Source organism: Marmota flaviventris, chromosome 7, assembly GCF_047511675.1.
Source record: "Marmota flaviventris isolate mMarFla1 chromosome 7, mMarFla1.hap1, whole genome shotgun sequence".
Lineage (NCBI taxonomy): Eukaryota > Metazoa > Chordata > Mammalia > Rodentia > Sciuridae > Marmota > Marmota flaviventris.
Genome location: NC_092504.1, coordinates 128,885,200 through 128,909,658, shown reverse-complemented (window position 1 = coordinate 128,909,658; position 24,459 = coordinate 128,885,200). Strand labels below are relative to the sequence as shown.

At 39.7% G+C, this 24,459-nt stretch overlaps 1 protein-coding gene and 1 long non-coding RNA gene across 2 annotated transcripts; one reads left to right on the top strand and one right to left on the bottom strand.

Moving 5' to 3' along the window:
• Window positions 1-962: 962 nt before the first annotated feature.
• LOC139706541 (uncharacterized) lies at window positions 963-3,634 on the top strand. Its single transcript, XR_011708158.1, has 3 exons — window positions 963-996; window positions 2,600-2,642; window positions 3,461-3,634. It is a non-coding gene; the product is annotated as an uncharacterized lncRNA (long non-coding RNA).
• Window positions 2,929-18,219, bottom strand: Mgarp (mitochondria localized glutamic acid rich protein). Its single transcript, XM_027926736.2, has 4 exons — window positions 18,092-18,219; window positions 12,440-12,543; window positions 5,389-5,482; window positions 2,929-3,911 (listed from the first exon to the last, which is right to left on the bottom strand). The coding sequence occupies exons 1-4, from the start codon at window positions 18,171-18,173 to the stop codon at window positions 3,481-3,483; spliced, it is 711 nt and encodes a 236-aa protein (XP_027782537.2). The 5' UTR covers window positions 18,174-18,219; the 3' UTR covers window positions 2,929-3,480.
• Window positions 18,220-24,459: the final 6,240 nt, after the last annotated feature.

Here is a 24,459-nt window from a genome sequence, read left to right as displayed (position 1 = left end):
GACAAATTCTGGTCTGCTAGGCATAGCTAGTTTTTTTCTTCAACCCTGTTGAGAAATGTGAAAAAGTAATAGTGCTAAAGCTTAAAAAAAAAAAAGAGTAACCAAGTCAAAGTCAAGTTTTGTTGCCTTATGATCTTTTAACTACATTTCACTGTTGAACACACTACTCCGACTTCATGGTTTAGGGCACATGAAGACTCACTATCCTGTTCTCTCTACTTTTGTTTGAAATTTTGTACAACAGAAATGTTAAGGGCTGGGGTTGTGGCTCAGGGATAGCGTGCTTGTCTGGCACGCGTGAGGCACTGAGTTCAATCCTCAGCACCACATAAAAAATAAATGAATAAATAAAGCAAAGGTCTTGTGCTCATCTACAACTAACTAACTAACTAACTAACTGAATTTTTAAAAAATGTTAAAAAATAAAAGACTGGGGTCTGGGGTTGTGGCTCAGAGGTAGAGCACTTGCCTAGCATGTGTAGGCACTGGGTTTGGTTTCATTCTCAGCACTGCATATAAATAAATAAATAAATAAATAAATAAATAAATAAATAAATAAAGGTCCACTGACCACTAAAAAAGACTGTATTTAAGCTTTTTTTTTTTTTTTAAGATGAAGAAGCTTCTTCTTCTTCTTTTTTTGCAGAATAAAATACCTTGAATGTGGTGATTCATTTTGTGATGATGAGGAAAGTTGGCCAAGGTTAAAGCCTGAACATTCTTGATCGTAGAGAAGGATCACAGATGACCTGTTTTTTTTTTCCCTGTTCTTTCTTTCCTTTATTTATTTATTTTTTTTTTTGTTGTTGTTCTTTTTAGTTATACATGACCTGGTTCTTGATTGAGTCACGGAAGAATAAACCCACCCTGGATATCTGGTTATATAAGAACTCTCTGTTGTTTAATCCGTTTTGAACTGGCTTCTGTTATTTGCAGTAGAAACTCTCCAAACCAGAACAGTGGGAAGAATGCCTGTGTGTGTGCTGTGTGCATCAGGTCAGTGAGGGCAGAGCTGGGAGTGCTTCTGCCCCATCTTCAGAGTGTCCAGTAAAGCAGCATCCCTTCAGTTGTGCCATAGGCCTTGAACTTGGGAATCCAATGCAGAGCTGATATTGGGACAAATCAAGGTACCATCCTATACCTCAAAACATGATTAAGTGGGGCTGGGGATGTGGCTCAAGCGGTAGTGCGCTCGCCTGGCATGCGTGCGGCCTGGGTTCGATCCTCAGCACCACATACAAAGATGTTGTATCCGCCAAAAACTAAAAAATAAATATTAAAAATTCTCTCTCTCTCTCTCTCACCTCTCTCTTAAAAAAAAAAAAAACATGATTAAGTGCTTATGGTTATGTTTTTCTATACCTCTCAGCTCTCTGGGATGTTAGGCTATTCAGTAATAACATTTCACCTATATCCTGCCTCAGTTTACCATTGTTGAAAAGCTTAGTAATCACATTGCTGCAGATTGCCAGGGACCAGCAATCCTGCACTGACCACCAGTGAGGGATCCTCATTGCATCCAGATGGAGAGTGACAACTCCAGGGGCCTTTCTGACATCTGCCTCCCAGGACCATATCCAGTTATGCTAAGTGAAGCTCCCTGGAAACGGATTCTTGGCCAAGTGGTTTATGTAGGAATGCTCTCAGTAGAACAGATAGGAAGAAAGGATGTATGCCACAGGGTGTGGGGGGGTGGTGCTCAAGGAGGATGTGATCTCAGCTGGAGACTAGCTTCAACCTGACCATGGGGAGCTCTGAGTTGTACTGCAGAGTTGGCCCCACCTTTAGTACCACAGCGCTTGTCAGTCTTTGGTGATGAGCTGCCTGGGGTGAAGGGTGGGTAGGGGTGGGGAGTAACATAACAGCTGGGGGTAAATGCACCCAGTTAAGGGGATCCAGACAGAGCACTGGCAGTGTCCACTATGATTTCCCAACTTACTATGATTTCCCAATTTATTGATTTCCAATATCCAAAATCTTGCATAACTCCACATGACCTAGCTCATCCGCGCCCCCATCTCCTTCCCTCTGAGATCATCTCCAACTATTCTCCCTGTCACTCCACCTCAGCCACACGGGTCACTTTGCAATTCCTCAAATTCTTCAGCATGCTCCTGCTGCAGATCCTTTGCACATGTCCATTCCCTCACGTGGAATGATCTTCCCTGCCGAGGTCCTGGTGATGAGGTCCCTGATGTAGTCTTCTGATCTTTACTTAAAACACACCTTCCTAGTAAGACTTGCTCTGGCTGCTCTATTTAAATGACAACTTTGGGGCTGGGGTAATGGCTCAGCAGTAGAGCGCTTGGCTACCACGTGAGAGGCCCTGGGTTGGATCCTCAGCACCACATAAAAAATAAATGAATAAATAAAATAAAGGTATCGTGTCCATCAAAAACTAAAAAAATTAATTTTTTTTAAATGACAACTTCCACCCCAAACCAGTACTTATAATCCTTTTTTTCTTCATTACTTTTACCTTAGGCACTTGCCAGTTTCTAACATTCTTACAGTTTCCTTATTTATCTTGTTTACTATCTAGTCCTACTCTACAATATATAGTGAGGAAGATTTAAAACAGTGCCTCTGTTGGTTGTAGGTGCTCAGATGAATGAATGAATGAATGACTCCCAGCACAAAGTGTAAGTCCTCAAAAAATATTGTTTGAATTGAACCAGGAAATATCTGCACAGCCTGTTATATATTAATAGAGAGGGGGGAAGGCATATACATTATCATAGGCACAGTTCTCCACAAATATGTCCCTTCTTCAATCATATTATGAAAGCTTAATTTCTTCATGTGTATATGTTAATATATAATACAGTGTATTATTTATACCTATATAAGTATTAGTGAATAAAAATAGAAACACTAAAGATTTTCTAATTTTATTTAAATGAGTTCAAATTGAGCTTGATAATCCAGTTCTACATAATAAAGGTAAAAGCAGAGCAAAAAGAGCAAAATTAAAGTGAAAACAAGATATAGAGATAATTTCTATAATGCAAAATTTAAATTCAAGGTAAAACTATTTCAGCTGTTTTTTGTTTTTTGGTTTTGGTACCAGGAATAGAACCCAGGGGTGCTCAATCACTGAGCCACATCCCCAGCCCTTTTAAATTTTTCTTTTAAGTCAGGATCTCACTAAGTTGCTGATGCTGGCCTGGATCTTGTAAGCCTCCTTGCCTCAGCCTCTGAAGCTGCTAGGATCACAGGCGTGTGCCACTGTACCCAGCTAAAACTATAAACTCTTTACTGCAATGTCATGATCTAATTTTAGAGAGTAGAAAATAATTAAGAAATGTAAAATTGGAAATCTCTCAAAACTCTACCAGAAGATACCAAAAATCTTCAGGGATCATCAAAGTGTTTTAGGAAGATGTCTTTTCAAAACCAAAATTACTAAAAATACAAAGGCAGCTATTAGACACACTATTACGTTTTTTGTTTTTTGCAGAACCGGCTACTGGCAGGAGATTAGCCTGAGGCAGCCTGGGAACCAGCATCAGCTTCTTCCTGCAAATGCCCAGCAGAGGACTGGGAATCAGCTGGAGAAGTTCCTTCCGGCTCAGCACATTCCTGGGAGCAGTCATTCTCTGGAATACCTTGATTGTTACAGGTGGAAATGCCTTCACCTGCTGCTACATTCGTAGCCTCTGGGGTCATTTCAGAACCGTCCTCTGTGGTGTCACTCATCTGTGCACTTGTAACCTTGGGCTCCGTTTCAGCACCCACAGCCGTCACCTCCTCCTTAGTGGCCTCCACACCACTGGGACCCGTGGACTCTTCTACGTCCCCAACTGCAGCCTCTGCAATGTCTTCAGCACCTACCACCTCAGCTTGCACAACAGAAACTTCCAGAGCTTCTGAACTCGCTTTCTCAGCTTCTGCCACATTCTCTTTTTCACCTTTAAGATTTAGTCCATTAAGCAGAGTGTTAATTTAAAGAACATGGGACTCAATTGTACACTGTGCAATCATTTAAAAAACTGAGTCAAATCTACATGTGCTGATATTTAATGGTCTTCCAAGTGGACTTAAAAGGAAAAATCAAGGAAAGAACAATGTATACAGTATGGACAAAAAGGGGTGTTATATAGCCAGAGGGCTGTATTTGCAAAGACTGTCACAGGGATTCAAAGAAACTGATAATATCAGTTGCCTTTTGGGAGGGAAGATGAGAGATATGCTTTCTTATAAACTCTTTTGAACTTAAAAACTGTGCATATATTACTTATTCAAACACTAACAAATAACCACCATTTCGGTATGGAAGAGTGGCCAAGGTGCTAGCTGACGACCCTGAGGAAACCACTAATCTTCTCTCAACTTCAGCTTAATCATCTGTAAAATAAGAATACTGATAATATTTACTTCACAAGGCTATTGTGAAGATTAACTAAAATAATCTATATAAAATGGGCCTTCAAGCCAATAAAGTGTTACACAGATGCTGTATTAATAATATTAATAATAATATTTGTAATGATAATATTATTATAAACAGACTTCTCATGATTCTATTCAATAACATTTATCAGTGATATTCCGTCTCTTATTGTTGTCATGATGAAAAGGGTAAACTGATTCATGAGTAGCCAGTATCTCTGTCCCTAAATAGTGACCATGGCAATTGATAATGGCATTAACATTGAGATGGAAAAAAACTATTTTAAAGTAAGTAGTTGAAGGGGCTGCGATTGCGGCTCAGTGGTAGAGTGTTTGCCTCCCATATGTGAGCACTGGGTTTAGTCCTCAGTACCACATAAAAATAAATTAATTAAGAAAAGGTATTATGTCCATCTGTATCTAAAAATTTTTTTTTAAAAGTAAGTAGTTGTAGGCAAAAAATAGACATAAGGGTGAAAATGTCAAGTTTCTGTCCCCAGGGTTGACATTTTTATCAACGGAGGGGCTCAGTGTACCCAACTCTAATGGCCAGTACACTTTCAAAAGCAAAGACACAAGGAGGTCTTAGTCAAAACAGAAACAAAAATTAACCTTATGATTTAAAAAAAAAAAAATGAGGGAAACGAAAGGTCAAGCTGCTGAGAGAGACAGATTCTAAAATTATGCCCGCATGAATGGATGTCTGAGTAGGAGAGAAATAATATTACCACACAAAGAAGTCAAAGCCACGGTCAGCAGCATAAATGCAAAATGTTCATTTATCAAATGCACTCATCCAAAACGCCTAAGAATATTCTTTAGATTTTGGTTGGGCTTTTCCTTCCTGAATGAATTCCTACGAAGAGCCATTCTGGATTAAGTTAGCCAAGAAGACAAAGGCAAATAGTCTAGTTCATTGCTAGACTAAGAGGATGGGAATCAGTGTCTCAAAAATAAACAAATAAATAAATAAAATAATTAAGAAAGTCCCCTTACCTTGAGGTGGATGTAACTCTGCTTTTGTTTTTTCATTCAAATTTGTTATATGTTCTGTGTGTTTGGCTTGCTTTGACGTGACTGTCTTGTAAGTCTGAAAGAAAATGTGTCCTTAATTTTACTTCCTTTTTGTGGGGGTACTGGGGACTGAACTCAGGGGTACTTTGTCATTGAGCTACATCCACAACACCCTCCTCCTTTTTTTTTTTTTTCAATCATGCTGGGGATTGAACCCAGGGCCTTGTGCATGCTAGGAAGCACTCTACCAACTGAGCTATATCCGCAGACCCCAGCCCCAGCCCTTTTTATTTTGAGACAGAATCTCATTAAATTGCTTAGGGCCTTGCCAAATTGCTGAGGCTGGCTTTGAACTTGCGATCCTCCTTTTCAGCCTCCTGAGTTCCTGAGATTACAGGTATGCACCACCATGCCCAGCCTTAGTTTATTTCTTAAACTCTTGCCAAGTTCAAAGGTACACACAGTTCTCCATGTAATTACCATAAGAAGTTTAAGCTACAATCCCAGTGCAGCCAAGAAGGGAAACCAACTTTACCATTTACTCTTTTACTTCTCCTTTGGACACTTTTGTCATTAAGTGGAATGCTTAAAAAAGGAAAGGAAAGGAACATGCTCTAACATGAGTCAAAGACAGCTGAAAGCATGCACAGGAAACAAGAAGATCAAGACAAAGAAAACATAAATTATGACAGAACCAAAACAGCCTCACAGACATTTACAAACATCCTCCAGAACTTATCATGGACAAAGGTAAATCCAGGTTCATGCAGAAACTCACATACAAGTATTCGTGGTGGTTTCATTTATAATGGTCAAATAATGAGAATCAGCTCAGATGGTATACAAAGGATGAACTATTAAACCAGCTGTGGTCTTTCTGTAACAAGGAACACAACTCAGCAGCAAAAAGGAATGAACAGTGGGTACAAGTGACAGTTCCAATGAATCTCCAGGCAATTACACTGAGTGGGAAAAAGGCCACTCTCAAAAGGTTCCATACCTGTGGATCCATTTAGATAGCATTCTTGAAATGACAAAAATAGAGAAGAGATTAGTGGTTGCCAGGGGTTAGGAGAAAGGGAGGGCAGAAGGGAGAGAATTATAAAAAGGTAGCATGAAAGATACTTATAGTATTGGAACTATCCTGCATCTGGGCAGTGGTGACAAATCTATCCATCTAGACAGGATAAAACTGCATAGAATTTAATGGGTGCATGTAAAACTAGTGAAATTGGATTAAGAAGGATGAGTGGTATAAATGTCACTTTCCTGATGGTGATGTTGCATTATAGCAAAAAGATTATCATTGGGGAAAATGAGGTAAAAGGTAGAGAGAACTGCATGTGAATCTTACTTGTCTCACAATGAATTTTTTTTAAAAAAAATCTCCCAAATGACACACCACACAGCTACATCCTAAAGAAGATTTCTTAGGTAGGCTAAGGTGAGTCATAAAAAGCAACACTAGCTGACTGTAAGTTAGTGGAGAAATAATATGGGGCAGAAAGTTATCTTAATTATAGACAAAATGTGCAGGCTTTCTTTCATTTCATATTCACGAGTCTTCTTTGGCCTGTCTTCACATTAGGCAATGATATTCTAAAAATAAAAATCTAACCAGGAATAGTGGTGCATGCCCGTAATCCCAGCTACTTGGGAGACTGAGTCAGGAGGATCAAGGGTTTGAGGCCAGCCTAGCCTGAACATAGTGAGATCCCTTCTCAAAAAACAAAACAAAACAAACAAAAAACAAAAACAAAAAAAGAAAGAAAGAAGAAGGAAAGAAAGAAAAAGAAAAAAAGAAAGAAGCAGAGGAAAGAAGAAAATCTGATGCATGCCTGTATCCCAGCAACTTGGGAAGCTGAGACAGGAGGATCATGAGTTCAAAACCAGCCTCAACAATGTAGCAGGCCCTAGACAACTCAGAAAACCCTGTTTCTAAATAAAATATAAAAAGGGCTGGGGATGTGGCTCGGTGGTAAAGGGCCCCTGGGTTCAATCCCTGGTACTCCAAAAAACAAAAACAAAACAAAAAAAGAAAAAAGAATATTAGTGCTGGGGTACAAGAATGGTAGAGTATGTACTTAGTACATTAAGGCCTGGATTTAATCCTCAGCACCAACAATAAATTAATAAATAAAAATGAAAATCTTATTATTTAGATAATATTATTTGTATTGTCTCAGCTTTTTTGGTAGTGATTTAACTCTTAGTGGTAGAATGACGAATTTTTAAAAGTTGTATATTCATATATATTTTCTAAATTTTAATAATCAGGAAGCTAGCATTTTATTTTTATTAATTAATACAAACATCATCCATTTTTTTATATTTTATTTAGAGACAAGGTCTCTGTAAGTTGCTTAGGGCCTCTCTAAATTGCTGATGTTGTTTTTTTGTTTTGTGTTAATATTTTTTAAATTGTAGATGGACACAATACCTTTATATTTATTTATTTTTATGTGGTGCTAAGAATTGAACCCAGTACCTCAAGTGGTAGGTAAGTGCTCTACCCCTTAGCTACAACTCCAGGCTCCTGAGGCTGGCTTTGAATTTGCGATCCTCCTGCCTCAGCCTCCAGAGCCACTGGGATCACAGGCAGATGCCACTGCACCCCACATCCCTAGTCCTTTTTACTTTCAGAAAGGGTCTTACTGTATTGCTAAGGGTCTCGCTAAATTGCTAATGGCCTTGAATTTGTGATATTCCTGTCCCAGTCTCTAAAGTTACTGGGATTACAGGTGTGCACAATCATGCCCAGCTGGTGTTCTTGTTAGAAATACCCTTGGACCCTCAGAAAATTGAACTGATCTGGGCCTATTTTATATCTAAGGAGCCCTAACAGTAGAACATTTTCCTTGGAAATGGAAAAGTGCTCTTGGCTACTGAGCATCCACAGATCAATTTGCAAAACCCTGCTACAGAATCATTTTAGTGCAGGAAAAGTGAAAGAGAAGGGAGGACTAGAATACAGATTTTGCAGTGCTTCACATTCTGTGATTCCTAAAAGTAGCCTAAGATTCTTGGGAATTAAGGCTTTTAAGGTTTGATATTCAAATGAAAGAACCTCATTAAACATTAGTATTCGCGTGAATCAGACTTAGTGGGATTCCATTTTTACAACTCTGCTATACTCAGCCTTTGGATTTTGAAGTAAAAATAAAGTATCTCTGACTTTCTGTTAAAAAATAAATAGGGGGTTGGGGTTGTGGCTCAGAGGTAGAGGGCTTGCCTAGCATGCATGAGGCACTGGGTTCAATCCTCAGCACCACATAAATGTAAAATAAAGATATTGTGTCCAACTAAAATTTAAAAATAAATATTAAAGTAAATAAATAAATAAAACTAGGGCTGGGGTTGTGGCTCAGTGGTAGAACGCTTGATTAGCATAAGTGAGGGCACTGGCTTTGATTCTCAGCACTGCATATCAATAAATGAATAAAATAAAAGATCTATTAACAACTAAAAAAACCTACATAATCTCAGATACGAAAGGGGACATAGATCATCATCTTGTTCAATTTTCATTCCATTTTGAGAGAATGAGGCTGCAGAGGGCTCTCAGGACTATTCAGTTGATAACCTTTCAGGGTTTTTTTTTGTTTTTGTTTTTGTTTTTTTGCGAGGCAAGCACTTTGCCAACTGAGATACATCCCCAGCCCTATAACCTTTCAGTTTAAGATTCATATTTTTTGGTGGGGGAGGGTACTGGAGATTGAATTTAAGGGCCTAGACCACTAAGCCACATCACCAGCCCTATTTTTTACAAATAATTTTTAGATGTTGATGGACCTTTATTTTATTCATTTATTTATATGCAGTGCTGAGAATCGAACCCAGTGCCTCACTCATGCTAGGCAAGTGCTCTACTACTGAGCCCCAGCCCCAGCCTCAGACCTATTTTTTTTTTTTTTTTGTATTTTATTTAGAGACAGGGTCTCACTGAGTTGCTTAGCACCTCGCTTTTGCTGAGGCTGGCTTTGAACTTGCAATCCTCCTGCCTTAGTCTCCTGAGCCACTGGGATCACAGTTGTATACTACCACACCCGGCTCAGTTTAAGATTCCTTTTGCAAAGAAAGAATTAGCAGACTAAAGAGGCTCATATCTGGCACCAATTCATATAATTAGTAGAATTGTGATACCCAGATGAAATTTAGTCTTCCAAATTCCCAGGTCATCCATCACATGGCCTAGTCCTAATTTGTTTTTTCAGGGTTTACATTCAACTAGAGTGGCCTAGGCAATGAACTCAACATCAAGCAGCAGAAATATGATAGAAGAAAAGGAATATGGGTTTGAGTGAAAGCTGGCAGATACCAATGACATGTTTGAAGTTTCCTGACTAATTGAGGCTGTCACAATTCTGAAGTTTAGTCTGGTATGGTGGTACAAAAGCCCGTAATCCGAGCTACTCAGGAGGCTGAGGCAGGAGGATCACAAGTTTGAGGTCAGCCTTAGCAACTTAGTGAGGCCCTAAGAAACTTAGCAAGACCTTGTCTCAAAAAAAAAGACTGGGAACATAGCTCAGTGGTAAAGCATCCCTGAGTTCAGCCCACAGTATTAAAAAAAAAAAGGGGGGGGGGGGGCTGGGGTTGTGGCTCAGCGGTAGAGTGCTCATCTAGCATATGCGAGGTCCTGGGTTCAATTCTCAGCACCACATAAAAATAAATAAAACAAAGGTACTGTGTCCAACTACAGCTAAAAAATAAATATTAAAAAATCTGAAGGTTAAAATTTTGGTTTGGCTATCCTACATAGTCCTATAAAAATGGCTCCTAACTATGACTAAAAATCCCTTATGCAAATCTCTGTAGGGTCAACCCAAAATATAGTGATTGCATACTTTAAGGATTTCTGAAGAATTTATGCTTATTCTATTTTTCTTCACAATAAACATCAGATTTTTTTATTTGTTAGATTTTTGATTTAGAAAATTTATGACAAAATGGGAAAGGATTCAATAGGCTTACCTTATTTAATTCAAATGTTCTGTTGTTTTAGCTCCAGAACTACACTTAAAAGCTTTATCCTGGGACCAGAGATGTATCTCAGTGATAAGAGCATGTACTTAGCATGTGCAGGCCCTAGCACTAAAAACAAACAAACAAACAAAAAACCAAGACTTTTGTCTTCCAGTGAATCCTGGAAGGTGTGGATGGAGGACTGGGGAGGAAAATATAGATAGAATTTTACATATGCTTCTTCTGAATTTTTAACAAATTATGAATATGACTTTTTTTTGGGGGGGGGGGGTACTGGGATTACAGGCATGCGCCACCGTGCCTGGCATGTGAATATGACTTTTTAAAATAAAACTATGTAAAAAGAAAACAGAAATTATAGAAACAGTAAAAATTTTGGAAGGAAGGAGAAAGGGATGGATAAGTGGAATACAAGATTTTTAAGGAAGTGAAACTAGTATGCATGACACTGCCAAAGGTGGTAGAGTCATTATATATTTGTCAAAACCCACAGGACATACAATGTAAAGACTGAATCCTAAACTGGTTGCGGCAGTACACTTCTGTAATCCCAGCAGTATGGGAGGCTGGGGAAGGAGGATCACAAGTTCAAAGCCAGACTCATCAACTTAGCAAGGCTCCAAGCAATTTAGTAAGACTCTGTCTCAGAATAAAAAAATAAACTGGGCTTGGTGGCACATGTTTGTAATCCCAGCAGCTCAGGAGGCTGAGGCAGGAGGATCGTGAGTTCAAAGCCAGCCTCAACAAAAGTGAGATGCTAAGCAACTCAATGAGACCCTGTCTCTAAATAAAATACAAAATAAGGCTGGTGGAATGACCCTGAGTTTAATCCCTGGTACCATAAATAAATAAATAAATAAATAATAAAAAGGGCTGGAGATGTGGCTCAGTGGTTAAGCACGCTTAGGTTCAATTCCTGGTACAATAAATAAAGTGAACCCTAATGTAATTTCTGGACTTGAGTTAATAATCATGTATCAATATTGGCTCCTTAATTGTAACAGATGTACCACACCAGAGCAAAATGTGAATAGGGGAAAGGAAGAGAAGGTTAGGGAATTTTTCAACACTTTCTGCTTTTTTTTTTTTTTTTTTTTGGTGCTGGGGATGGAACCCAGGGCTTTATACATACTAGGCAAGTGTTCTGTCATTGAGCTAAACCCACAACTCCTTGCTCATTTTTCTATAAATCTAATAAATAAAAGTCTATTATTCTTAAAGTTAGTTGGACTGGAGGAGTAACTAGTGGGAGAAAGCTTTAGTTAACATGGCGAGGCCCTGGTTCCATCCTCAGCACTACTAAAAAATAAGTAAAAATTAAATTAAAAAAATAAAATGAGTATATCTTCAAAACATTTTCTTTTTGGTACTAAGGATTTAACCCAGGGGCACTTTACTCCTGAGTGACATCTCTAGCCCTTTTTATTTTTATTTTGAGACAGGGTCTTACTAAATTGTTGAGAGCCTAGCTAAGTTGCTGAGGCTGCCCTTGAATTTGCCATCCTCCTGTTTTCAGCCTCCCAAGTTGCTAGGATTACAAGTGTTGGCCACTGCCCCGGCCCAAAACAATTCTTGTTAAACAGGAATAATAGTATCTATTATTAATAATAGTATCTAGTATCTATAATTGAAGCTATTAAAGGATTTATGAGTTTGGCAAATGATAAATACTCAATTGTCAACTATTATTATTAGCATTTATAATAACACTGTTTTTAATCCCAGGTGTACCAATAGGCTCGATGAAATTAGTGACCCTGCCCCAAAATAAAAAAATTAAAAGGGTTGGGGATGTTGCTCAATTCTACAGCACCCCTGGGTTCAACCCCCAGTAATATAAAAAAAATGATAATAATTTAGTTAATACATTTTTATGGAAATTTTATATTTATAATGACTATAGAGTATTTTTCAAATGTGTATGCTTAATGACATTTAAACCTATTTCTCTGTTGTATATTTAATATCGCATGTCCTGATTGCAACATTGCTTTGAGCTTTACAAGTTGTAAAATATATGAATTTCTGAACACTACAGTTAAACACTTACATAATAGCCACCAGCACTGACTGTGACACCTACAACCAGATAATAAATCATATTGGATCCAGATGTTCCAGGGAATTTGTTAGATGACATCCAGCGAAGAGATGCTAGGAAAATAAGTTTAAACACAGTTAGCATCGCCATTTAAGCACAACTATGTAAAATAATTTCATCTTTTAAAGATGTTTCTCCTCAGTGAACCTAGAATCTATTATCAGCAAATGATTTTAGCTTAAGGGAATACGGTATCACAAGGCAGGTAATAATTCCACTTGACATTTTCCCAATCTAATTTGATAAGTACTTGTGAAGCCTGTCATCTTGATGTTAAGCATCATGCTTTTCTTAGAAGGGATGCAGGTGTGGGTAAGGAGAAGTGACAGGAGTACTAAATAATCTTAACAGCAAAATGACAAGCATATTAGCAAAGAAATCCATTTACTGTACACATTCAACTATAGGGGAAAGGAAGAGAGAGTGGAAATGATTATTTTTCAAAAAAGTAAACGTATTCATACCTAAAACTTCATAAAATTCAATTCAATTCAATTTATGTATATTAAATAAAACATTAATTTAAAAATCCAAGCTGGGCACGGTGGTGCACACCGGTAATCCCAGTGGCTTGGGAGACTAAGGCAGGCAGGAGGATCACAAGTTAAAGCCAGCCTCGGCAAAAGCGAGGTGCTAAGCAACCCAGTGAGAACCTGTCTTTAAATAAATAAAATACAAAATAAGGCTGGGGATGTGGCTCAGTGGTCAAGTGACCCTGAGTTCAATCCCAGTACTGCCCCCCCCATAAGTAAAAATCCAACATTTTTTATAAATCTATAATAGAAATGTGGATACAGAAAGAAATCTGGATTTTTCTAATACCACAGAAAGCAAAGAGAGCCAGCTGGGTGCGGTAGTACACACCTGTAAGCCCAGCAGCTTGGGAGGCTGAGGCAGGAAGATCATAAGTTCAAGGCCAGCCTTAGTGACTTAGTGAGGCCCTAAGCAACTCAGGGAGACCCTGTTTTCTAAATAAAATATAAAAAGGCTGGGGATGTGGCTCAGTGGTTGAGCATCCATGGGTTAAAAAAACAAAACAAAACAAAAAAGCTTTTTGCTTGTTTGTTTGGTTTTAGTTGTAGAGGGACACAATACCTTTATTTTATGTATTATTTTTATGTGGTGCTATTGATAGAACCCAGTGCTTCACAGGTACGAGGCAAGTTCTCCACCACTGAGCTAAAGCCCCAACCCAGATAAAAGCTTTTCTTAAGCCAAATGTTGCAATAAGATCATATCTGAAATAGAAGTGAAATTCTGTAAAACTAATAATTTTTTTTGGGGGGGGAATACTGGAGATTGAACCCAGGGGCACTCAACCACTGAGCCACATCCCCAGTCCTATTTTTTTTCCAGTACTATTTTTTAAAATGTACTTATTTATTCTAATTTGTTATACATGACAGCAGAATGCATTTCAATTCAAAATACACACAGGGCACAATTTTTCATGTCTCTTGTTGTACACAAGGTAGAGTCATAACATTCATGTCTTCATACATGTACTTAGGGTAATGATGTCCATTACTTTTTTTTTTTTTTTTTTGATGTCCATTCATTCCCCCTTCCTTCCCCTCCCTCCCCTTTGCCATATCTAAAGTTCCTCCATTCCTCCCATGCTTCCCCCCACCCCTATTATGGATCAGCATCCACATATTAGAGAAGACATTTGGCCTTTGGTTTTGGGGGGATTGGCTTACTTCACTTAGCATGATATTCTCCAACTCCATTAATTTACCTGCAAATGCTATGATTTTATTCTCTTTTACCCAGCCCTAGTTTGTATTTTATTTAGAGACAGGGTCTTACTGAGTTGATTAGCACTTTGCCCGTTGCTGAGGCTGGCTTTGAACTCGCAATCCTCCTGTCTCAGCCTCCCCAGCCGCTGGGATTACAGGCGTGTGCCACTGCGCCAGGCCTATTTTTATATTTAAAATTTAATTTGGGGGCTGGAGTTGTAGGTCAGTGGTGGAGCATGTGTGAGGCACTGGGTTTGATCCTCAGTACCATATACAAATAAATCAATAAAACGCAGGTATTTTGTCCATCTACAATTTAAAAATGTTTTTTAAAAATATTTATTCTTTAGTGCTAGAATTTGTATATGCACTAATGGTCTGGAATTGAAAGTTTTTCAGTGGACTTAAAGCTGGAAGGAGCTTAAACTTCATGTAGCTCAAATTCTTTATTTTAAAGGTGAAGAGATAGAGACATTTCTGTATTCATTCAACAAATACACTTGAGCACTTTGGAATTCTTAGGAATTGTCAGAAGCATCAAGGACACAACTATGAACAAGAGTAGCTCAGAGTCTAGAAGGAGGGAACACTTGTACAGACAAATAACTGCAGACAAATAATTGCGATAGAGTAGGACTAAAGTTGCTATAGATGTTAAGCAGATGAAAATGCTAAGAAAACTGAGCTAGCGGGCTCAAGGTAGCTGTTACAATTGAAGAGACACCACCTGAGTTTTGAAGTGGGCCTTCCTCTGATAAATAAAAGGAGACATGGGGAGGCAGGAGGCACAACACAGCAAAGCAAGAGATTGGGCAACTGGGAAAGTGCAAAATAATTTGAGGTGGCCTAATGGAGAGTGCTCGGGCGCAGGGACCAAGAGAGACCAAATTGTACAGGGAAAACCTTAAGACATCTCTACGGGTTATAAGCTTCACAGTAGCAAAATCACAATGACTTCCTGTTTGTGTTCTTTGTTTGGATTTAAATGACCATCTTGGGTCATGTGTGGTGGCAAAGGCCTGTATTCCCAGCAACTCACAAGTTCAAGGCTAACTTTAGCTACTTATGGAGACCCTGTCTCAAAATAAAAAAAAATAAAAAGGGCTGGAGATATAGCTCAGTGGTTAAGCACCCCTACGTTCAATCCCCAGCATCAAAAAAAAAAAAAAAAAACCATATTGGAGAAAAACATTTCCATATAAATGTGCCCAAGGGACTAATAAAAAGATTATGGCTTTGGCTTGTGCTAGATTGTTGTTGGCTTGAAAATATATCTGTGAGCTGGCAAGTGAAGTGTTTTGTAGTCCCATCCGCTGAGGAGGTTGAGGCAGGAGGATTGCTTGAGTTTAGGAATTTGGGGCTAGCCTGAACAATGAAAAGAATCCCATATGTCTCTGTTCAGACTCAGGGCTCTGTGCATGCTAGGCAAATGCTCTACCATTGAGTTATACCCCTAGGACTCAAAAAGATTTCTTTATTTTTAATAATGTGTTAATTTTTTTTTATTTTTGGTATTGGGGATTGAATCCAGGACCTCATGAATTCTAAACAAGTGCTCTACCACTGAGCTACATCTCTAGCTTAAAAATATATTTTTTTTAAATAGAAAGACATAAAGAAAATTATCAGGGGTTTAAGAAGACAAATACTTGAAAATTTATTTGAAATAACAAAGAAATGGGAAATATTCAATAGAATTAATCAGACAAGTTTTAGTACCTTCATAAAATGTGAAACAAATAATCTATAACTTTTGCAGAAGAATATTTACTTCCAGCAGAAAATGTTTACAACATATTAAATGAACATTCATAGCAAAATACTATGTATGAAACTACCCAGATTTGTTTCCAGGAAAAATACACAGGGGGAAAAAAGATCTGGAAAACTCTATGAAAAATAGATAATAATGTTCCCTGAGTGGTAAGATTATAGATGACTTAGTTTAGATTTTGCCTTTCTGGTCTTTCCCCAATGAACTATTATAAATCTAAATGATTTATTCATGAAGAAGTTATATTTTTAAAGGCAAAAAGAAGAGAAAAAATTTAATGAGACAGTTAAAATTTCTTTCATTTTTAAAAAATCGAAGTAGAAAGTACCAATAAAAGGCTAATTAATGTCCATAACCGAAGACAAATAGGTTTCCACCCATGATAGTTCTTAAAACACAAATCAGTACTTAGAAAATAGTAATTAGATGAGATAAAGACTCTTACTACCAATATGGCTAACTATATATTTGGAATTTTCAATTACTTCTATTTTGCCCCATTTTGGAAAGAAAGTCACTCTGAATTCTACCAGCTACCAAAAAACCGGTGTGTATATTTGTGAGGTTTGGTTGGGAAAACCTGAAAGGCCACGGTCAAGGTCGGGAGGGCGGTGCTCATTTTTCTCCTCACTTCCCCATCAAAACAGCCCGTTATCTTCAGAAGTGTAAAATAAGGGTATTGTGCCCCATTTCACCAATGGGAGAAAATAGCTCGTAGTAGGTATAATGATCAGCGAAGCTTGTGGGGCATCTTCCCCGCACTTGCATTTTAAAAGAAAAATAAAGCTAGTTGGGTAGACCTTCTTCCTCCTTCTCTCCTCCACCAACACACGCCTAATTTAAGCCGAAAAACAAAAACAAGACAACAGAAAAACGCAAAAACAAAACAACAACAACAACAAACCGGCCGCATGGAATTTTCCGCAGACTCTTTCTGCCTCGAATCCACACTCCGGGCTAAAGCCGCCTCGGGAGCTTCGGGAGGAGGGTCGAAGTGAAGAAAGAATCCAGACCTTTCCATGAGATTGTCTAACCCCCGTCCCTCAATCAGCGACGGGGAAGGTGCCTGAGGACCAGGAAAGGGCGGCGGGCGTCGGACTGCAAATCTTGTCCCAGAGCCCCGGGCAGCCAGGGTGAAAAGAAGATTCTTGCTTGCTCACTAGTCAAGCACCTACTATGTTCCAGGCTCTGTAGGGGGGTGGGGTACCAGGGACGGAACCCAGGGGCACTTTACCACTCAGCTACATCCCCAGCCCTTTTTATTTTTATTTTGAGGCAGAGTCTGCCAAAGTTGCTCAGGGCCTCGCTAAATTGCTGAGGCTGGCTGTGAACTTGCCACCCCCTGCTTCAGTTTTCTGCGTCTCTGGGATGATGGGCGTGTGCCGTTACGTCCGGTTTATGTCAATAATTATTTAATCAACTTCCACCTTGCAACCTCCCCTTTAGAATCGCATGCTTTTCTCACGCATCCCTAAAGCCAAAGATGAAAAATATCTGAACCCCAGAGCCAAACAGTTGGATAGCCGCAGGCCTATCTGCAACCTAGTTTAGGAAAGCGACCGAAGCGCTCTTCCTCTGGGGGGGGGGGGGGGACGCTGAGGCCAGGCTGCTCGCGGGGTTCAGGCTCTCGAGCCCGGCCAGGTTTGGTGACTTAGCTTTTACGCACGTCTTACTTCTCCGCACTCGCTCCCGCGCGCCGCCTGGCTCGCGGCGGAGTCCACCTTCCCACCCAATCCTGCTTCCTCCTGAGATCGGGAGCGAAACGATCCCTATAACAATACAAGTAGTAAGCTACGAGTATGTTCGCCGGCACTTTTTAAAAACTCACAATTATCACTGTTTCCACTGAACGGATGATGAAAACAGGTTAGATCACTTTCTCGAGGTCCACATTTGAACCAGAAATCCTAGTCCGGATTCAGAGGCCACGCTGAAAGGTTCCCTAATGCCCAAGCATCCGAGAACTTTGGAGCCTCGTCCCCTCCAAACTTTCCCTTATTCCCCTGCACCCCCAACCCAGCCTTCTGCTGCTCCGGGACGAGTTTGGCGGACTGGGTGCAGGAGGATCCAGGGGCTTCCCGCACTCACCGTCCTTCCCGAGCGGCGCCGGGTTCGGGGGAGCCCTCAACGGCAGCGCCAAGGTCTTTGAGACCACCCTGCGGAGATACATCTCGCCTGGGTTGGCGGCGCGGCAGCCTAGATTGCCTGGCGCAGACTGCCCAGACTCCGCGAGGCTGTGAGCCTCGAGCGCCCCGCCCCGGGGAGGGGCGCCGACCCAGGCCCAGCCCCGCCTGGCAGGCCGGGGTCCACCTCCCAGGGCTTGGGTCTGCACAGTCCACCCCCGCCCAGCCTGCAGCTGGACTGCTTTCCCGGTGTCGGGGAAGCTGAAGACTGCATCTCGGAAAAGGAATCGGGAACCTAGAAGTTGTCACCTGCCTGACCCTTCTGTTCCACTGAATGTAACTCCTGCAGAGTGGACTGGAAATGTTTGGAGAATCTCATCGGATTCAACACTGACATGGTTTATTATGCTGGATGGAATCTGAACCCAGTTTCTCTCGCACTCGGAGGAAAAGGCAGCGGTAATTTTTTACAGGTAGAGTGAGGGGAGGGGTAGCCCTAACTTCCATTAATCCTAAGAAAATCCCCAGGCAATGGCTGGATTTCTAGGCAAATCATTGTTAAGACGACTTTAAATACAAACATCAAAAACACTAGCGCGGCGCGGTGGCGCAGACCTGTAATCCCACGACTAAGGAGGCTGAGAGAGGAGGATCATATCTTCGAAGCCAGCCTTGGCGATTTATCAAAGAAAAAAAAAAAAAAAAAAGAAAGAAAAAGAAAGAAAAAAGGCGGGCGGGGACGGGGATCGCGATTGGGGATATAGCTTGGTGGTAAAGTGCCCCCCGAGTTCATTCCCAGTACCAGTGGAAAACAAAAAACCCCAAAATGTTGTATATTCCTCTGTGGGAAGTGAAAATAGTATTTTCACATCTATTAAAAATGCTAAATTATTATCTTTCCCCAAATTTTAATTACTCACCTCATTGTGACTACAAGAATTTGTTATGGTTTGAATATGGAAACCAATAATTTATGTTTATAACGTTTTCAAAATGATTAATCTTTGGAGAGCACTATTTTTTACTCTTATAATCCTTCATGTGTTTGATATTTGACAGTTTATAAAGCACTTTCACATATCTCCTTTAATTTTCACTCCAACTCTCAGAGAGGTGGCAGTTATTTCCTTTAGCAAATGACAACATCAGCTGGTGGGGAAACAATGTTCAAGAATTTACTGATGGTCGTGAGTTAAAAAAAAAAAAAAAAAAAAAAAGACCTGAATTTAATACTTCTAGCTCCAAGTTCTGGAAGTCATGTAACAGGCAAAATAGTCTTCCTTTGCTATGTAAATAAACATTTTTCAGACGTTATAGTCCTGAACCATTCATTCTAATAATATTAACATCCTCACAAGAGGAGTACAAACCATTTTTTTAAAAAGTTATTCATTTATTTATATGTGGTGCTGAAGATCCAACCCAGGGCCTCGTATGTGCTAGGCAAGCACTCTACCGCTGAACCACAACCCCAGCCCCACCCCTTTAAAAAAATTTAATACGTGGAGTAGTTATAGGCTGGGGGAATAGTTATAGGCTGGGGTTGTAAATCAATGGTAGAAAACAGGCTTAGAATGCTCAAGGCCCTGGTTCTAGCCCCAGCACTACATTAAAAGAGAGAGAGAGAGAGAGAGAGAGAGAGAGAGAGAGAGGGAGGGAGGGAGAGAAAGAAAAAGAAGGAAACAAAACAAAACAAAACAAAAAGAGCTCTTAACTATCCCTAGTGATTAAACCTTTAACAAGAGCAATTAGGTCATCTGTAGTAAGTTAAGGGTCAAGTTCAGCTAAAAGCAGCAAAAGGGGTATATACCCAGAAGTTGAGAATAGAAAACACCAAGAAGTTGAGAATAGAAAACCATAGATTAACATACTTGTTATATTTGACCAGCACCAAGTGCATAATCTTTAGCAAACCAAGAAACGCTTCTCTACATTGCTGGTGGTGTGGAATGTTTAATGAACAACGACAGACTGATAAATCAAACTGCATTTGTTTACCACCACAGCTACTTCATTCCTTGGTGTACTTAGGGATGGGATGGTTATCAGAGACAGAAAAAAAAAGAATCCTTTTATTTATTTATTTAGGGTACTGGGGATTGAACTCAGGGGCCCTCAACCACTGAGCTACTCCCCAGATCTTTTTTTTTTATTTTAGTTAGAGACAGGGTTTCACTGAGTTGCTTAGTGGCTCGCTGTTGCTGAAGTTGGCTTTGAACTCCTGATCTTCCTGCCTCAGCCTCTGGAGCTGCCGGGATTGTAGGTGTGCTACCTGGCCAGCTAGTAAATGCATTTTAATGAATGAATGGATGCACTTATTGTATTTAATACTGTATATTGTAAGCCTTAAATCCTAAAGCTCCCCTAAATGGTATTCTTTCTGAGCAAACACTTATAAACAATATTTATAAACAATTCCAGTTCTAAGGCTTTCAGAATTAAATAGTAAATTGTTGAGTGTGGTGATACACACCTGTAATCCCAGCTACTCAGGAGGCTAGAGGATTGTGAGTTCAAGGCCAGTATGGGCAACATTGTGGGACCAGTCTGAACAAGACAAATTGTTATTACTTACAGAGACTATGGCTTAAGGTTAAAGAGACACAGTATCAACGTCTTTTCTCTTGAGCTGCTGTCAAGCTCACCATCAATGGGGTCAATGAAATCTCTGACTAGGTATCAATAATAAAGATAATTTAAAGAGTTTTGGCCAAAGTCAAATTGGTTTAAACAATGCACTGGGCAACTAATCCCATCAACTCAGAAAACTGAGGCAGGAGGATCATGAGTACAAAGCCAGCCTCAGCAATTAGGAAGACCCTGTCTCAAAAAATAAAAAAGCTAGGGATATAGCTCAGAGGTTGAATGCCCATAGGTTCAATCCCCAGTACAGCTCTCCCCAATTGTTTTTCTCCCAAAGCATTGTCACTCTATTTACCAATGCTAAGGAATAGGTGGGGGGAATGTTGATTATCCTTACATTACATATGAAAAGAAAACTTTGAGGTAGTTGTTAAACTGTGGCCAAGAGCACAAATTTGGGAATCAAATATCTGATCTGAATAAAATGTGGATAATTCCTTTACTGATAGGGTTGGTAAGTGCTCTAAAGCAGTTAGGCATGAAATGTGCTTAGCTAGTTGGAGGAGGCAACACTAGATCCTGACTTCCAGCCTAAGCAAAGCTCAGGTTTCCAAGGCTCTCTTGCTATGCTCTTCTGCCTCTCAGTGTGGCATATGAGGGAACTCATTGTCTTCCACCTTTACTTACCAGGTAGTGAGGTCCAGTGGGAAGTTTTGCCCTCTAGGTTGGATGTGGCAATCCAGCTGGGAGACGAACTATGATGAAATTACTGTCATTTCTTTAGATTCTTTTCTTAGATAAAGGCTCCTGCCTCTCAGGTTCAAGGGAATTACTTACTCTTTTGTTCCTATAGCTTATATGGCTTTCTACTTGGGTGGCAAATTCTTTTCATATCTTGATGAAACATTTCCCCAGAGAGGACATTGCCCTTTGGTTGTCAAATTCACTGTTAATTTTCAGTTGTTTTTCCTTAACCCCTGAGAACTTTAACCTTAGTTCTTTGCTATGTAAAGCTCAGGCAAGTTTCCCAGCCTTGGGTCACATTATTCACAATGCTGCCCCTGAGCACATCCTTGGCATTTTTCTGGTCTGGTTGGAAAACAAAAATCTACAGTTGGAGATAACTTGGCTTACTTCATATGACCTCCATCTAACCTTGGATTGTTGACAGGATGGTACTAATTTTGAAAACTTATTGTGAAAGTCCTGACAATATTAATTATACCTTCAGGGTTTAAGTGTTATGTAACTAAAAAACAATTTTGAGAGACTAAATTATTTCTTAGATTCCAAAGAAAGCTAGAAGCCGCTTTTTCCTTAATAGTTAATTCTTAGGTTGCAAACTGTTTGATTATTTTTTGTGTTGGAAACTGAACCCAGGGCCACTCTACCACAGAGCTACATCACCAACCCTTTTTATTTTTTATTTTGAGATAGGGTCTTGCTAAATTGCTGGGGCTAGTCTTGAACCTGTGATCCTCCTGCCTCAGCCACCCAAACAGCTGCGATTGTAGCAAATACCTAGCACAATCTGTATTTCTAACAGATTGATACTGATAGAAAGTGAAATAATTTATAAGAGTAGCTAGGAAGACAAATTGGCAAGCAATTAAGAAAGTCCTGATAAGCACTCTATCCTAAACCATTTGGATAAAATGAAGGAGAAAAGGAAATTGTGATGATAAATTCTTAAACTATTTTTGGAGGATGCTCAGTACTCTCATCTATTCATTTTCCCTTTGGTAGAAAAATAAACATGAGATCCCCTAACATTTCTGTAGTCTTTTCTTTCCTAAGGATATTATAAACAAATTACTATAAACTGAGGTGGCTTAAAACAGAAATCTAGGGCTGGGGTCGTGGCTCAGTGGTAGAGTGCTTGCCTCGCATCTGTGAGGCCCTGGGTTCAATTCTCAGCACCATATAACAATAAATAAAATAAAGGTCCATCAACAACTAAAAAATATTTTTTTAAAAAATTAAAAAAACAAAACAACAAAACCAGAAATCTAGTCTCACAGCTCTAGAGGCTAGAAAGCTGAAATCAAGGTGTTGGCAGGGCATGCCCCCTCTGAAACCTCCTCCTAGGGGGAATCCTTTCTTGCATCTTCTAGATCTTGCTGTTTGCCTGAACCCTGGCTTGTAGATGCATCACTCCAAGGTCTGCCTCCATGGCTTTCTTTTTTGTTGTTATTGAGGATTGAACCCAGGAATGCTTTATCACTGAGTCACATCCCCCATCACTTTTATTTTTGAGACGCGGATCTCCCTAATTTGCTTAGGTCTTCCTTAAGTTCCCAAGGCTGGCCTAAATGTGTGATACTCCTGCCTAAGCCACTGAAGTTGCTGAGATTAAAGGCACGTACCACTGTGCTTGACTCTGTGTGTCTTTCTACTCTTTTTTTGAGACAGGTCTCCCTATATTGCCCACACTGGTCTCAAACTTGTGGGGTCAAGTGATCTTCCCGCCTCAGCCTCTTTAGCAGCTGGGACTACAGGTATATCACTATGATCAATTGTCCCTCCTTTTAAATACTCCTAGTATTTAAGGCCCAATCTACTCCAGTATGAACTCATCTTTTAAAAATTTTTTAAATTGTAGATGGACAAAATACCTTTTATTTATTTTTTAAAATTTATTTATTTATTTTTTGATTTTCGGCGGACACAACATCTTTATTTGTACGTGGTGCTGAGGATCGAACCCAGGGCCGTGCACATGCCAGGCGAGCACGCTACTGCTTGAGCCACGTCCCCAGCCCCTTTTATTTATTTTTATGTGGTGCTGATTGAACCCTGTGCCTTACATGTGCTAGGCAAGCGTTCTACCACTGAGCTACAGACCCAGCCCTGAACTGAACTTACATCTGCAATAACCCTATTTCTAAATAAAATCACTCTCCTGAGGCACTAAGGATTAGGACTTCAACATAACTTAACGGATATAGTTCAACCCATAACAACTTCAAATACTAGAAATTTAATTCATACAGCCTGTTTTTTTCCCATAGCAATAAAAAAATTCAAATGATTTACCTCATAAATGCTGAATCTGAACTTGATATTAATCTGATAAAAATCTTGAGTGTACTTGGTATGATTTTGTTTGCATCCTTAGTTCTTTTTGTGTTATTACTAACAATCATCCTTTGATCACAGTTAATTTGTAGATTCTTTCGGGAATTTAGAATCAGAAGGATTCTTGCTCAGACTAGCAACTCTCCTGATACAATCCCAGGAGCTATCTCCCGTGGGCTTCTCTTCACAACGTGGGTGGTAGGCTGGTGCAAAGGAGATAAGCAGATGCTCAGTTAGCACAGCTAAGGCTAAGTTGTGATAACATTTGTGTCCTGGGTGCATTCCTGTTTGGGGATGTGTAGCTTCAGAATTTTTTGCTTTTTAAAGTCCAACTTAGGCTTCAATTATTTAATTTAGGAAGCACTTTTTTTTTTTTTTAAACCAGCACCATTTTGTAGTGATGATAAATTCTTAAACTATTTGTTTAAGGATTCTAGGAACTGCTGTTTAACACAGTAGGTACCATCACTTGTATTTAAATTAAAAATGTAGATACATGCAACATTCCAAATGCTCATCAGCCACATGGGACTGGTGGCTGCTGTACTAGATAGCACAGAGCATTCTGCCATTGTATTCTTGGACAGCCTGGTCTTCATAAAGGCTCCCCCTAGAGTTACAGAGGCACCACCAAGAGGAAGATCCACCAAGAGTAGCTACATTCTCCAGACC

What these genes read in the sequence shown, in the direction of transcription:
- Mgarp (XM_027926736.2), bottom strand. Translation starts at nt 18,173, where the DNA reads ATGTATCTCCGCAGGGTGGTCTCAAAGACCTTGGCGCTGCCGTTGAGG. An exon ending in TCAGTGCTGGTGGCTATTAT is followed by an intron (nt 5,483 to 12,439) that starts GTAAGTGTTTAA and finishes ATTTTCTTTCAG; the next exon opens with ACTTACAAGACAGTCACGTC. An exon ending in AGAGTTACATCCACCTCAAG is followed by an intron (nt 3,912 to 5,388) that starts GTAAGGGGACTT and finishes TAAATCTTAAAG; the next exon opens with GTGAAAAAGAGAATGTGGCA.